At 40.6% G+C, this 16568-nt stretch overlaps 1 protein-coding gene across 1 annotated transcript in view; it reads left to right on the top strand.

Annotated features, from left to right (window-relative positions):
• The first annotated feature begins 2715 nt into the window (after positions 1-2715).
• kif20ba (kinesin family member 20Ba) overlaps positions 2716-16568 on the top strand; it is a 92726-nt gene continuing 78873 nt past the window's right edge. The window contains exons 1-4 of the mRNA XM_080740061.1: positions 2716-2752; positions 7772-7873; positions 9357-9440; positions 14713-14820. Of these exons, the coding sequence (XP_080596187.1) occupies positions 7772-7873; positions 9357-9440; positions 14713-14820 (294 nt within the window). The 5' untranslated portion in view covers positions 2716-2752. The remainder of the gene's footprint in view (positions 2753-7771; positions 7874-9356; positions 9441-14712; positions 14821-16568) is intronic.

Below are 16568 nucleotides of genomic sequence, written 5' to 3'. Positions count from 1 at the left end.
GTGCTCAGTGGCGTTTTGAAGCATGCGGAAGTAGCTGAATTCCAGTGCATTGTGGGTGAATCCAGGTGCATTCTGGGGAATTGGTCTCTACCTAGAGACCAAAATGTTTGACGTCGAGACGTAATGACGTCACAAACGACGTCGACGTCCATTGAACCCTATTGTAGACCCCATCGGCGCGCTCTTATGCTCGTGCATGTATGTTTCACCCCGCCTGAAATTCCAACTTTGGCCAGTAGGGCGGCCGCTTCAACGTTTACAAGCCGTTCTGGGGGCTTGGTCAGACATCTATGATTTCAGTCATTATTAGCTGTTCACAGACAGACAGACAGACAGACAGACAGACAGACAGACGGATGTTATGACACACACACACACACGCGGACGGACGAACGGACGGACGGAAGGACGGAATGACGGGGCAAAACATTCGTCCAAGCCTTCGGCCTGCCGGAGACAATGAAACAGAGAGAACATTGTCATACATTTATATTATATATAATATATAATATATTATATAGCTCCAAGGAGCTATATAATAAGTAGAATCATGTTTTGCCATTTTCATATGTAAATGTTTTATTTCATTTCAAATGCGTTTAGTTAAGCTTATGTTAACTTAATTAAAGGGGAAGACCACCCAATTTCAATATTGAAATATGTCATTAATATACCTTAAAGGAGTTGTGTGGAAATAGAAAAAAAGTTCCCCCCCTTCTGTGTTGCCTAGAACTGGAGGATTGATTTGGGAGTTTGTATTGTAAAGTACAATGTGTGATGTCAATGTCATCAAGTTGTAATAAGGAAATAAGGAAATCATAAGGAAATCAATTTTATTTAAATAATATCCAAGCCGAGGTGCATGCTGGATAATATGCAAATTACCACAGCTTTTCCTCCAATCAGACTGCGCCGTTGGGAGAGTGGGAGGGTTGACAGACACACGGGACTACTTTCCTTGGTGTTTCAAACGGGACTCCTACTTTCCTTGGTGTTTTGGCTTGATTAAACATTACCTTCACTAAAAAGTTAAAACCATGCCTATTATTAATCAACCCTAACGCTGCATTCACACCGAGAGAAGCCAAGCTAATGGTTGGCTTGGTAATTTAATGTAGTCTGAATCGCTATGCAAACCAGCTTTTAACATTTCCAAGCTTTTTCTTTTCCAGATTGGAAATGTTAAAAGCTGGTTTGCATAATAGAAATTACATTGATTTACCAAGCCAACCATTAGCTTGGCTTTTATGTATGTGAATGAGGCATAACACTATAACCTCACACACACTGTGTCTTTTTATGAATTGCGTGCAAAAGGGCTCTAGTGTAAACAATCATTGCTACATTGCTTTCTTGTGGTTTAAATCCTATTAGACCTTGTACTTTTCCCTATTTATTGATTGATTGATTGATTGATTGATTGATTGATTGATTGAATAATTTATTGCCAGTTTGAGTTTGCATAGGAACAAGTACACTTTCATGACAGTACAAATCCCTGGTACAAGGTCAACTTAAAGGAGGTCATTAGAAAGCTTTTCGTTTTATTTACACAGGAACCACAAATGCAAACTGCCAAGTATTCAATCAATCAATCAATCAATCAATCAATCAATCAATCAATCAATCAATCAATCAAACAAACAAACAAACAAACAAACAAACAAACAAACAAACAAACAATCAATCAATCAATGGCTAATCCTGACCTCACATACATATTTGCCTGAAACCTAGGCAAAAAAAAAGAAAAACTACTACTAGTTCTACGATAATTTATGATTTTCTTTTTGATAAACGGTTTGGTGTCCATGGTGAATGAAAAGTAGCTATTGCATTTTGGTACCAGGAGGTGGTGCTATAGAATCAAATATATGAATCCCTCGTCTCACAGGCAGTAACTAAGCCTCTATTATTTAAACCCATTGTTTTACTAAAATAACACACACAAGACGGAATTATTGATTGATTGATTGAAGAATTTATTAGAAGTTTGCAATAGAAAAAAGTACAGTTTCATGATAGTTCAAATCATTGGTACAAGGTCAACTATGAGGCTTATTTCCACAGGAACCACACTTTAAGTATCTCATATAACATTGAAAGACAGACGGATAGAACATAGTACTTTATCTAGGATAATATCAGTTTCAAAAGCATAACATCAAATACAAAGGCAGACAAAAAAAAAAAAAGGGGGGGGCATGGGGAGAAGACACACGAAGAGAAGACAGAATTATACAGAAATATAAATAAAATAAAGTCTATTGTCTTCCCTGTTTAAAGCTTTTATGTCAATAAAGATGTAGAGAAAATGGACAAATGGACAAATAAACAAGGATACGTCTCATACGTCACGTCGGAGTCCACTTCCGTATGTTCAGGCAGCCCGCACCTTTTTTTTATTATTATTATTGAAGAACTACGAAGAGAAAAAGTGACAGACAACAAAACGAACAACAATACAACAATAATATAAAAAAATAACCACTAATCAGAGGTATCGCCAGTGACGTCACGGACTCATCCTTCTCTATATGAACCTCGCGTTGTGATTGGACGGATTCAAACTCCTGGCGGCTTCAGTTTCCTGGTTGTTTTCAGCCGCGATGTTTTAACAGTTTAAACATTTTAACCGTTTTATTATTATCATATTAACGGCTATTTAACCTTCTTAACCCTGCGTTAATTCATCTCTGCTGAGAGGTAGACATTGTTTTAATTACTAAAACACGACGCTTGTATAAACTGTGTGAGTGAGAGAGAGCTCAGCTGTTGGTTTGTTGTGCTAACATGCTAACTGGGTTTGTTGGTTGGTTGGTTTGTTGTTTAAATTCAGAACGGGTACACATTATTGTGTGTCATTATTTTGTGTTTTAACTATTGACAAATAGCAGATATACAAGCTCACGGCGCGGCGCTGTGAGCTTGTAGATCTGCTATTTTCTGAAAAAGTCGTGAAAATGTGTGCAAATCTTTGAATATGTATTTTCAAAGCGAACGATTGTAACTCAAATTTTGCTTCTGGGGGGGGGGGGGGGGGGGGGGGTCCCTGGAACTAGATATTTTGAGATGGGGGGTCCGTGGCCAAATAAATATCATTTTGGGGGTCCTTCACATGAAAACCACTGACACAGTAGTCTCTCTGCGAGCTTGTAGATCTGCTATTTTTGAAAAGTCGTGAAAATTTGAATTTTGACCAGATTCTATTAGTGTCTTTTGAATCCTTCTAAGATTTAAAAAAAAACGTATGTTTCTATGTCAGCAATCTGACCAGCCATCTTTTTCAAAAACAGCAGATCTACAAGCTGCCGCGCTGTGAGCTTGTATATCTGCTATCTTTCCACTGGTTAAAGCATTCAATAATTCTAGGCCTAAATGGGTTAATTTGACATAAATGGACGTCAACCCTTTAATTAAAGTTGAATTAACACAACAGGTTGACTTGTGTTTAAATCTGAAGTTTAATGATTACACTGAACAACAATGAACACACTCTTCTAGTTGGACGTTTTAAAGCTTATCTGTTCTAACAGAACAACATTATTATTGCTAACAAGCTACTATGTTACCTCTTCAACCCTGTTATAACTGCTAGTTAACCTTGTTAACTTCCATTAAAACATTACATTCACAGTGATGTGGTTTTAACCTTGTTAACTTCATTAAGTCGTTACATTGACAGTGATGTGGTTTTATTGCATAAGTGAAGAGGTCTTGTTCAGAGTAAGTTCTTTTCATTCATCTTAGAGCAGTGTTTCTCAAACTATGACATTTCAAGGTCTCCTCTTACAACACTGTCAGAGTTACAGACTTGTATGGGTCCATCTAAAGCAGGGGTCTTCAACGTTTTCAGGCCAAGAACTGATGAAGCAGGGACCCCTTAGCTGAAAGAGAGATGAAGCAGGGAGGGACCCCTTATATGAGAGAGATGATGAAGCAGGGACCCCTTAGTTGAGAGAGATGAAGCAGGGAGGGACCCTTAGATGAGAGAGATGATGAAGCAGGGACCCCTTAGTTGAGAGAGATGAAGCAGGGAGGGACCCTTAGATGAGAGAGATGATGAAGCAGGGACCCCTTAGTTGAGAGAGATGATGAAGCAGGGACCCCTTAGATGAAAGAGAGATGAAGCAGGGACCCTTAGATGAGAGAGATGATGAAGCAGGGACCCCTTAGTTGAAAGAGAGATGAAGCAGGGACCCTTAGATGAGAGAGATGATGAAGCAGGGACCCCTTAGTTGAAAGAGAGATGAAGCAGGGACCCTTAGATGAGAGAGATGATGAAGCAGGGACCCCTTAGATGAAAGAGAGATGAAGCAGGGACCCTTAGATGAGAGAGATGATGAAGCAGGGACCCCTTAGTTGAAAGAGAGATGAAGCAGGGACCCTTAGATGAGAGAGATGATGAAGCAGGGACCCCTTAGATGAAAGAGAGATGAAGCAGGGACCCTTAGATGAGAGAGATGATGAAGCAGGGACCCCTTAGTTGAAAGAGAGATGAAGCAGGGAGGGACCCCTTAGATGAGAGAGATGATGAAGCAGGGACCCCTTAGTTGAGAGAGATGAAGCAGGGAGGGACCCTTAGATGAGAGAGATGATGAAGCAGGGACCCCTTAGATGAGAGAGATGATGAAGCAGGGACCCCTTAGATGAAAGAGAGATGAAGCAGGGACCCTTAGATGAGAGAGATGATGAAGCAGGGACCCCTTAGCTGAGAGAGAGATGAAGCAGGGACCCTTAGATGAGAGAGATGATGAAGCAGGGAGGGACCCCTTAGCTGAAAGAGAGATGAAGCAGGGAGGGACCCTTAGATGAGAGAGATGATGAAGCAGGGACCCCTTAGATGAGAGAGATGATGAAGCAGGGACCCCTTAGATGAGAGAGATGATGAAGCAGGGACCCCTTAGATGAGAGAGATGATGAAGCAGGGACCCCTTAGCTGAAAGAGAGATGAAGCAGGGAGGGACCCTTAGATGAGAGAGATGATGAAGCAGGGACCCCTTAGATGAAAGAGAGATGAAGCAGGGACCCCTTAGATGAGAGAGATGATGAAGCAGGGAGGGACCCCTTAGCTGAAAGAGAGATGAAGCAGGGAGGGACCCTTAGATGAGAGAGATGATGAAGCAGGGACCCCTTAGATGAGAGAGATGATGAAGCAGGGACCCCTTAGATGAGAGAGATGATGAAGCAGGGACCCCTTAGATGAGAGAGATGATGAAGCAGGGACCCCTTAGATGAGAGAGATGATGAAGCAGGGACCCCTTAGATGAGAGAGATAATGAAGCAGGGACCCCCACAACCTGTTCATAGATTCCATATAGTTTCATTGTTTGACAGCACAATCATCAGTGTATTTTGGATTCATGTCAATTTGTGTTTTCTGATATTTAACCACTTGAACCGTCAATACTTAATACACTTTATCTTTCACTCTGTACTCAATTTGCTCTTTTCCCCCTCTACACCAGAGCTCTCTGCCGAAAATAGCCGATCTACAAGCTTGTGAGCTTGTAGATCTGCTATTTTTGGCTAAAGTTTCTCAGAATTTGGACACTAGGGTTCAAGTGGTTAGTATAAAACAGGAGAAAAAAAAAGTTTCTATCACACAGATTTGGAGGACCCCCTGTAGCAACTCTGAGGACCCCCTAGGGGTCCCGGACCCCCTGTGGAAGACCCCTGCCCTAAAGGAGTCCCTGGAATCCACTTTGAGAACCCCTGTCTATTGCTTATTTACTTCTCAAACCTTTTCATGTCAAGGACCCCCAACTTGATATTTATTAGTCTGCGTGCTCCCATCTGAAATGACTTGATGAGTAGACGAGGACCCCCAACTTGATATGTATTAAGCTGGTTGCACACTGCTGCGTTTTTCGGGCCGAATATCGGAGTGAATTTCGGAGCACGCAAATAAAAAAATCAACCTCACGTTGTGTCAGTCACGTTTGCACACTGCCGCCCGTTTCGCGCACCACTCAGTCCCTTGCTCTCTCTATCTCCCTCTCTCTCCTTGTCCTGAAAAACGCATTTCGCAACGAAAAACGCAGCAGTGTGCAACCACCTTTAGTCTGCGGGCTCCCATCTGAAATGACTTGATGAGTAGACGGTAGAACAGCTCTGTCCCAGTGTTGTTTATTTGACTTTAAAGGGATCCCTGACTAATACGACAAATATGCCTTAATACATTATAATTGTCCTCTATAAATACAATGTAAAATTAAAAACACCTCAATTATTTTATTTCTTCTAGAAATAGATAATCTTTCACTCAATAGGGGAAATGCCCGTCGCAAGTTGATGATGTCATAAATGTAATTTGTGATCAATCCCTATAGAATTAATGGCATGCACGTGCAAATAAAAACAAACGTAATACTTCCTATGGTTAATATGAGCATCAAATCAATATTTCAAATGTGTTTTGTTTTTTTGCACATGCATGCCATAAAAATGACACATGACATTTATGACATCATCAACTTGCGACAGGCATTTCCCCTATTGAGTGAAAGATTAGCTATTTCTAGAAGAAATAAAATATTTAAGGTGTTTTTAATTTTACATTGTAGTTATAGAGGACAATTATAATGTATTAAGGCATATTTGTCATATTAGCCAGGGATCCTTTTAAACCCTCAATACCAAAACCTCTTTGTAAAACATAGCAGATCTACAAGCTCACAAGTCTCACAACATGTGAGCTCATGGTGTAGAAGATCATGGCATCAGGGTTCTCTCTTCATTTTCCAGATCCCTCCAACTCCAGACTGTACAGAACCAAATGGAACATGGAAATATTAAATAATCACTTGATCAGTTATTTGAGATGATCAGTTATTTATCCATAATCGCTACCAAGTCTTTTTTTTTAGGGCTGGGATTTTAATCTCATTAATTACAGGCTCTGTGATTAATTAATCGCAATTAATTGCACATCGATATTTGACCTGAGAAGCATTTTTTTCAAGTAAAACACATTTTGTTGTACAAGTGAATCAACAAGTGAGTTTTTTAAATCTAAATTTCACATATGCTGGGCCAAGCAAAGCGCTCTGATCGGCTACTTCTTCCCTTTGTTGTCTCTTCTTGGTTGGTGCATCGCTATGATCAGTATGCCCGAAACTGAAGGTTCTGTGGTGCAAAAACTAAGTGTGATTAAAATGCATTAATCTTTTTAATCGCTTTAATTTTCTGTAATTAATTAATCGCAATTAATCAGTTAAACTCCCAGCCCACAAATTATTTTGTGCTTTAACTATTGAAAAATAGCTGATCTACAAGCTCACAGCGCAGCCTTACTTTGTTTTTTCTCAATCCCAACCAAATCTCTAAAAAATAGCTGATCTGTGAGCTTGTAGATTGGCTATTTTTGGGCAAACGTACGTCTGGTCTGCCCCAGGGTAATGGATGTCTGGGTCATTTTGATTATGGTTCATATATGGTCATATTATATAACATAATGCTTAGTCGCACCACACACATATGCGTGAAACATCTTCTCCGTATCGTCTGAGAATGGCCACTGGTGGCGCCGTACTAATGCATTGTCAATGGAAGGTGGTTTGGTGTTTTGTCTTTGCCGTGTCTCTTGGCCAAAAGACAGGCTGTGGTTGAGCTAGAGACACGGCTACAACAAAAAAACCAAACAACCTTCCATTGACGATGCATTAGTACGGCGCCCGCTCCAGTGGCCATTCTCAAACGATACGGAGAAGATGTTTCACGCAAATGTCTGTACGGCGCCTTATATTGTGATTTTACTGTTTGTGTCCAGATGGAGTCAGTGGAGCAGGAAGTGGACAGAGGAGAGCTTTTTGATGTGGAGGACCTGAAGAAAGACCTGAGCTCAGAGTTCAGCTCCCCACGCAAGTCTAAGGTGTTTAATATTAATATCAGAGTTCAGTCTAAGGTGTTTAATATTAATATCAGAGTTCAGCTCCCCACGCAAGTCTAAGGTGTTTAATATTAATATCAGAGTTCAGTCTAAGGTGTGTGTGTTAGGGCATTAACGACTTGTGATTTTTGCAAGTCGACTCGACTCAGTAAAACGTTGAGTTGAAGTCGACTTTATCGTTTGATGACGTCATCACATTACACACGATTTTATAGAGTTTAAGTGTATAGAGGGTATCTGCACATTTATAAAGTGACAATTTAAAGACTTTTTAACACCTCTAAAATGACAAATTAAACATTGTCTAAATTGTCAAATATATAGTGGCAGAAATTGTGAAAATAGCAGATCTACATGCTGCGAGGCGTTGTGAGCATGCAGATCGGCTATTTTCACAATAGAACCATGTTATACCAAATGTAATGTAGCACTGTAATATTGGATCATTCCGTCCTTGACAATAAGCAATCCTACTGTTTGAATGCTGTACAGACGCACACATGGAGCAAAAATAATGATAGAAAAAAATACAAAGGATTTTTTTTTAAGTCTCACTCTAGGGCATTCACGAATAGTGATTTTTAGTATTCTAATTATTCGACCTCAAAGTATTCGAATAGTGGATTAGTGGAATATTGTGAAAATAGCAGTGTGAGCATGTAGATCTGCTATTTTCACAATATTTTATCTGTGGAACAGAGTCACATTAAATGTAATACCTACAATTCCAAGTGCTTGTCAGGGTGGGGGTCCCCAGTTCAAATATGTTTATTTTTGAGTGTCACGGCCTAAAAAGGTTTGAGAAGCCCTGGTATAGAGCATTAACACATTCATCCCAATTCATTATAAACTGTATTTTTTTAAAGAGGAAAAAAAAAAGAAAAGCGAATATTCGACTTTGGTGAACAACGTCGAATAGTGACTTTGATATTTGAATATTCCAATATTTGGTGAATGCCCTACTACTCCCTGCCCAAGTCTAAGGTGTTTGAATATCTAAATCAGGGCTTTTGAGTCACTTGTCCTTTGAACAAGTACATTTCCATTTCACTTAAAGGGATATTTCACTTTCAATTTTTTTTTGGGGTAATTATATCGTCTAATGAGGCTTTTATGAACACCCTGAACAGTTTTTAATTTGCTTGATTCAATATTTAGATATTTGATGTAAATGTTACCAGGCCCTCCAGGCCCAGGGCCTCTCCCCATACACACCCATTGTAACTTCAAACTCAATTTTAACCATGATAGATTCATTACACACACCCATTATTTTTTCTGGTGACTCATACTACCCTCCTAATACGTGAGCAGGCCGTGTTTCTTCAATAACTTTTTTCATTTATTTTTAATAAAATCTTATTGTATTTCATTTTTTCCATTTTCCCAAATAATTATTAAAAATAAAAGAAAAAAAAGTTATTGAAAAAACACGGCCTGCTCACATGCTTCCTTCTCTGGCCAGCAGGAGGGCAGCAGAGAGCTGTTGAAGGTGTACCTGCGTGTGCGACCTCTGACCCCGGCCGAGGCTGAACAAGGAGAGGCTCAGGTACGCTCAGTGTTAACCCATTCACTGCCAGGTCTTCTCTCTGCTCAGTGTTAACCCATTCACTGCCAGGTCGTCTCTCTGCTCAGTGTTAACCCATTCACCACCAGGTCTTCTCTCTGCTCAGTGTTAACCCATTCACCACCAGGTCGTCTCCCTGCTCAGTGTTAACCCATTCACTGCCAGGTCGTCTCTCTGCTCAGTGTTAACCCATTCACTGCCAGGTCGTCTCTCTGCTCAGTGTTAACCGCGTGATTCCTAAACCCACCAGGCTTGAGTTAAGACCCGCCTCGCGGAAACGCGAGGACTTCCAGGAGTGGCTGAAATCCCTGCCTGACACATGGAGGGTGGATAAAGTCAGAGGCATGAAGACTTGTACTTGAGAAAAGCCTGCATTTGCACAATGCACAACTATTAATTTCTCACTACAGTGCTCAAAATAAACTGTGCTAAAAAAATCTTGAAACTGACTTAATTGTACTGTGCATAAAGGGAAAACTTTGTAACTTTGCTAAAGAGAAAAACGTACTGAGAAAGCTATTAATTTGTCACTACTGTGCTCAAAATAAAAACTCTTACTGATTATCAGTTAAATTGTTATGGTTTGGATATGGCTTTGGGCCTATTATGCTGCGTGTATTATTGTAATGGATCAGTAGGTAGTAGTAGGTACTTTGCACTTGAGCGAGCAGCACTAACGTTCATGGGCACTTTCATACTTAAGATTGTCGAGAGGAGGCGGGTCTTAACCTATGGTCTTAACTCAATCCTGGTGGGTTTAGGAATCACGCGTGTCTCTGTGCTCAGTGTTAACCCATTCACCGCCAGGTCTTCTCTCTGCTCAGTGTTAACCCATTCACTGCCAGGTCGTCTCTCTGCTCAGTGTTAACCCATTCACCACCAGGTCGTCTCTCTGCTCAGTGTTAACCCATTCACCACCAGGTCGTCTCCCTGCTCAGTGTTAACCCATTCACTGCCAGGTCGTCTCTCTGCTCAGTGTTAACCCATTCACCGCCGGGTCGTCTCTCTGCTTTGTCAGTGGTTTACGTTTGACGCCGCCAGTGTTTCCCCTACATGCATTAAGCAGCGGCGGGCCGCCGCTGCTTCAAATCCGGCCGCCACTGTATGATTTTCACTTTTTTTTTTTTTTTTTTTTAGATTTTTTTCCCCCCACAACAATGTAGCGCTCATGTGAAGCATAGCGTTCTAACTTCTCTCGCTTACATACGGTTGGAAGGAGATGTATATGTCTAGTTTCTCCCCCTCCCCTCTCATTCATCCAGTCAGTCAGGCAGCAGCCTCGTCGCGCTGAGCACCTCTGATTCTGAGCTGACTACGTCTTTGCCCCTCGTTAGCATATTTGCAACTGGTGTGTACAATTAGAAGATTTGGGCTGTGGATAAAAGCAGTGCCTCAGCGACGGGTTTGAATCATGTAGTTTACCGCTGTTGGGCAATAGTAGGCTTACTTGTCGCATGCTAATGATAGCTAAGTGCTAACATGGTTGTCATTCACTCACTGGTTAGATGTGGAATAGAAACGAGGGATGCATCAACACCACTGTCATTAGGCAACAAACATTTTTGACTAGAAAATAAACTTTGCTACATGCACACACAGAGTGTGTAGCAGTGGTGTAAAGTAACTAGTAGTCTACATTTACTTTACAAGTACTGTACTTAACTCAGTCGGTGCCATATTTAAAGTGGGATGACCTCTTATATTGCCGGTTCGCCAACAAAGGGTTAAAAAAATAGTGTGCACGCTGGTGCACACATTCGTGCACAGATCATGCACTATGCATGTGCATGCTTTTCACAGCTTTCAAACAAAAAAATCCGCTTGGAAATCCGTTCAGGCATTCAGGAGAAAGGAGCCCTTATGTTTTCTTCAAATGTAAACAAACATGGCTGCCATGTTTGAAAGATGGGGTTGGTATGGGGGTTAAACATGCAATTTCGCGATCGCGATCATGCCTAGTACACTGTTGGAGGTCCAAAATTTTTTTTTTCAAAAAATATTTTTCCAAAAAAATTTTTTTTTTTTTTTTATTATTTTTTTAAAAAAGACGTTCAGAAGACGTCTGGCAGGGAGGTCCATAGTGAAAAAGACGTTTTAAAGACGTTTTTATCATAGAAACTTCTTTTTTGGCAGGGTATGAGTTAAGTACTTCTACTCCACTACATTTATGACATGATGGCTATATGCAAATAGCCGATCTACAAGCTCACAAAGTGACGTGTTGTGAGCTTGTAAAGCTTGTAGATCTGCTATTTTTGTGTTGTGAGCTTGTAGAGCTTGTAGATCTGCTATTTTTATAGGATTTAAAAAAATATATACATTTGGAAACTGTTATTATGATTACTGAGAACTTTTATTTATTTATTGTTTATTTTGACACCAATACTTTTGTACCTTTACTTATTCCACTACATATTTTATTCCAGACATCTTGTAACACAGCATGTCTACATTAGAATGTTGATACTGTAGGCTACTTTTTCCACCACTGGTGAGTAGGATTGGTTCTCAAAGTGGGGTCAGGGGTCCCCAAGGGGTCCTTGAGGGAGTTCCAGGGGGTCCCCAGGCCCCAGCCAAATGATAAATAGTTATGAACCAAATAGACCCTTATGGGTCTGTAGCGCAGAAGCAAATGCCCCCCCCCCCCCCCCCCCCCGCTCTCCGCAATTCTCCCCCACTCCTTCAGCTTCTGGCTAGGGGAAACACTGGCCGCTCTCCTGTACTCGTGATCTACTTGTAGATCGCACATTCTTTGGCAAAGAGATTTGGTAGACAGTTTGATCTGGTAGACATCCCTAGTGTTATGCATTGTCTAACCATTGAAAGATGGTGTATACAGATCCATCTCGAAAAAAGTGAATATTGTGTAAAAGTACATTTCCTTGAATCTTTCATATATTCCAGATACATTGGACATTCAGTGATTTATTCCAAACCTTTTTTTGTTAAAATCTTCAATTTGAATAAATATCAAAAGTCCATATTTCAAAATATTACAATATTACACAAGACCACTCAAAACAAGGAGTTTTAATAGAGAACTCCTGAAGTCAGACTTGCTTGAAGTCCAGTGGGAATTTCCACAGTCAGTTATGATCTGGGCTGCTATGTATGTCATCTGCAATGCTTTGTTACACAATATTGTAATTCTATCCTGAGATTTCTGAGATGGATCTAGGGGTGGGCGATATGGTGATAATTATCGTTGAGACGATACAATGTCTCCACGATATGCCTTTTCAGAGGTATCGTATGTATCGTGATACAAATGAGGGATCCTTATAAAAAATCCTGTTTAATCGTTAATAATACAGAGATTCATTGCAGAATTCAATTAAACCTGCATTTTGGTCTAAGGCCCTGTCCAGACGACAACGGATTTTTAATCCCCGGGGAAACCTCTACGCCTCCACACGGGCCCGTGTAAAAAAATATGTGTGTCCACACGGTATTATCAAAACGCTATAAATCCCTGTCTGTGCGTCACCGAAGCGGGTGGCCGCGTCCCCCTGCTCTCATGCAATCATTGCAGCAGCTATCTATCTATAGCCCACTATAGGCTATGCATCGTCCAAGTTTCACAATCTTCACACTTTAACATGCACAATTGCTATTTAAACATTAATTTAATATAAATTCGCGAACTATTTCTAGAGCAGGAGAGGAGAGGGGAGAGGAATCGTCGGGAGTGTGGTGCGCTCTCTCTCTCTCTCAGCATTAAACGAATGTAACTCTATCAATCAGAACATCGTGGTCAAGCTAGCATCACTTTGTATTGAGAGAGAGAGTGTGGTGCGCTAACTCTATCAATCAGAGAGAGAGAGAGAGGGAGAGAGAGAGCATAGAGAGAGAGAGAGAGAGAGAGAGAGAGAGAGAGCGAGCGTATGTCTCCATTATGCTTGAAATCATTTGATATATTGGCATTTGATATCCAAACTTTGACAAAGAGAAGAGGCAGGCGCGTTGCGTCAGATATGCTCCGTTAAACAAGACGAGGGCTGCATCTCGTTATTGATAATGAGCACCTTATCGATCCGGCTTATTGAGCCGGTGGAAAGCTATGTGAGAACAAATTCAGAACATAACTGGTATCTTTTGCAACTGTGAGTTCGTGGCTGACCAGTGGCTGACCAGTGACCACCATCTATGAAGATGACATTTGACAAGAGTAACAAATATCATTAAAACAATCATTCATTAGGGCTCCATCCCTAAACAAGACAGCTGAGCTCTCTAATGTTAACCGTGAATGCGCTCATAAATATGGATATTCTACGGAGAGACCACCCCAGGATTCTCTCATAGCAAGGAGGAGGAGGCGAGGAGCACAAGGTGACGTAAGCATGCAAGCAAAGAACTTCTCCGTTTACGGTGTCCACAAGGCAAAAGAAATACGCCCGGGTAACAAAAATGCACTGCAGCCGGAGTTTTGGAAACTATTCGTCTAGTCCTCCGTTTGCATGCGTCTGCATGTGGACACCCATGGGCGTTCGTGGCTTTACCTCCCCGGGGATTAAAAATCCGTTGTCGTCTGGACAGGGCCTAAATCAGTAGTTCTCAAACTTTAAAATGTCAAGGTCTCCGCTTAACTCTGACAGCATACAAATGAAACCAAATGGACCCTTACGGGTCCATTTGGTTTCATTTGTATGCTGTCAGAGTTACATACTTGTAAAGTTGAATTTAGACCCCCAAAAGGAACCCAGATAGTCTAGTTTTTTGTTTCCATTGATAGATGGTGTAAATCATGCATATCATTATGTGTGCTTGACTGTTATCATTGATGATAGTGTATATATACTGTATATATCATACATGTCATCTTGTTAGGACTGTGTTATCATTGATAGATGGTGTATACTGTATATATCATACATGTCATTGTGTTCTTTAGGACTGTGTTATCATGGAGTCTTCAGACATGGTGCTGTTGAAGCCTCCTCCCTCCAGACTCAGTGATAATATCATGTCATTGTGTTCTTTAGGACTGTGTTGTCATTGATAGATGGTGTATATATACTGTATATATCATACATGTCCTTGTGTTTACGGCTGTGTTATCATAGATAGTGTATACTGTATATATATCATACATGTCATTGTGTGTGTTTTAGGACTGTGTTATCATTGATAGATAGTGTATATATACTGTATATATATCATACATGTCATTGTGTGTGTTTTAGGACTGTGTTATCATTGATAGATAGTGTATATATACTGTATATATCATACATGTCATTGTGTTCTTTAGGACTGTGTTATCATAGAGTCTGCAGACACGGTGCTGCTGAAGCCTCCTCCCTCCAGACTCAGTGATAAAACACAGACTCAGACTGGACAACGCTTCCACTTCTCTAAGGTTGGCTTTTAATTCTGTATTTTTGGAAATACTAGAACACACTAGGGCATTCATCAAATATTCAAAGTCACTATTCGACGTTGTTCACCTTAGTCGAATATTCGATTATCTATTTTGTTTATTGTTTTCTCTTTGTTTATTTGTTTTTATTGTTTATAAAGCTTGGCTAGATAGGAATTCATAAGAATGAGTTGTCAATGCCCCTGGTGGATGCATTTGTTAATGCTCTATACCAGGGGTTCTCAAACCTTTTTAGGCCGTGACCCCCAAAATAAACATATTTGAACTGGGGACCCCCACCCTGACAAGCACTTGGAATTGTAGGTATTACATTTAATGTGACTCGGTTCCGCAGATACATATTGTGAAAATAGCTATTTTCACAATGTTTGCCTCTTGCTTACTTAGTATTTGACAGTTTGACCAGTCCTGTCGAATATTCTACTATTCAAATACTTTGAGGTCGAATAATTCGAATACTAAAAATCACTATTGGTGAATGCCCTAGAACATACAGTATGTGCTCTGAATGATGTGCAGTTTTGGTTATGGGGTGTAGGGATGGTTATGGGGTGTAGGGATGGTTATGGGGTGTAGGGATGGTTATGGGGTGTAGGGATGGTTATGGGGTGTAGGGATGGTTATGGGGTGTAGGGATGGTTATGGGGTGTAGAGAAGCTCAAAGCAAGGGTAGCTCCATAACCCTAAAACACATTTATTGATTACCCGGTATCAATAAGCTTTGGGCTTATCAAGCTTGTTATGGAGCATAGCGGCCCATGATGTCATGTTTAAACAATCAAGACAAGAGGAGATCAATAAATTATTACACTACTATTAATAATATAATGCCATTTAACACTATAACACACTAATGAATGATTGTTTTGATGATAATATTAGTTACTTTTGTCACAACTGGCCAATAAAAAAAAAAGATACAAGTTCTGTTCAGAATTTGTCGTCTCACATCTTTCCACAAAATATTACAAAGTAATGTTTGTATGTTAACCCTTTCAAAGCCACGGGGAGCCCCTTAATGTTAAAACCGTACTATATCGCACATCCCAGCAGGGAGTCTCAGCCACGCCGTACTTTCCCGGACTTTGTCATTAAAACCGGAATAAATGATTTTGATCCGAAAATCGGCGATCGTCTAACCTTCCCTAGTCACCACTCGTGCATTGATAGCTCATGCACGGTCTGACATGAAGCACAGGTGACGTCAGCTCCTTTCCTTCTCCAAGGCTACTCCCAGCCATTCGTTTGCTGTCTGTACCCTGGTGCTCCTACAGCAGCCATGCTAGCGAAAATTTCTGCTTTTGAGTCACACATGGATTATTTGCGGGGACATTTACGTGAAGGGATCGCGCACGCGAAACGCACGGGGAGATCGATGATCGGCCAAAACCCCATTCTATCCCAACAGAGAACCAGATAATCACGGTGAGTTTATGACCTGGGGAAGAAAAAAAAAAAGAAAAAACAACGGCGCTGTCCAAGAAGGAAGGGCGGCGGGCTCATGTTTATAAACATAATATTATGTCTCAGATCACAATACAATAATAGAAATTTCACGGCTAATCTACCAACCACCATTCTATTTCGGACGGCAAAGTGTTAAAAATAACCCTAGGACAAATGGACCCTTACAGCTCTGTAACTCTGAGAGTGTACAAATGGAACCATTGATGCTACTTGAAACTAATTGGTTTCAGAACCACAGAAGTTGGTAAATAATAATGTTA

This window comes from Nannobrachium achirus (assembly GCF_963921795.1).
Source record: "Nannobrachium achirus genome assembly, chromosome: 13".
NCBI classification, from domain to species: domain Eukaryota; kingdom Metazoa; phylum Chordata; class Actinopteri; order Myctophiformes; family Myctophidae; genus Nannobrachium; species Nannobrachium achirus.
Note: the sequence above shows the minus strand (reverse complement) of the source record. Positions and strands in the feature narration are given on the sequence as shown.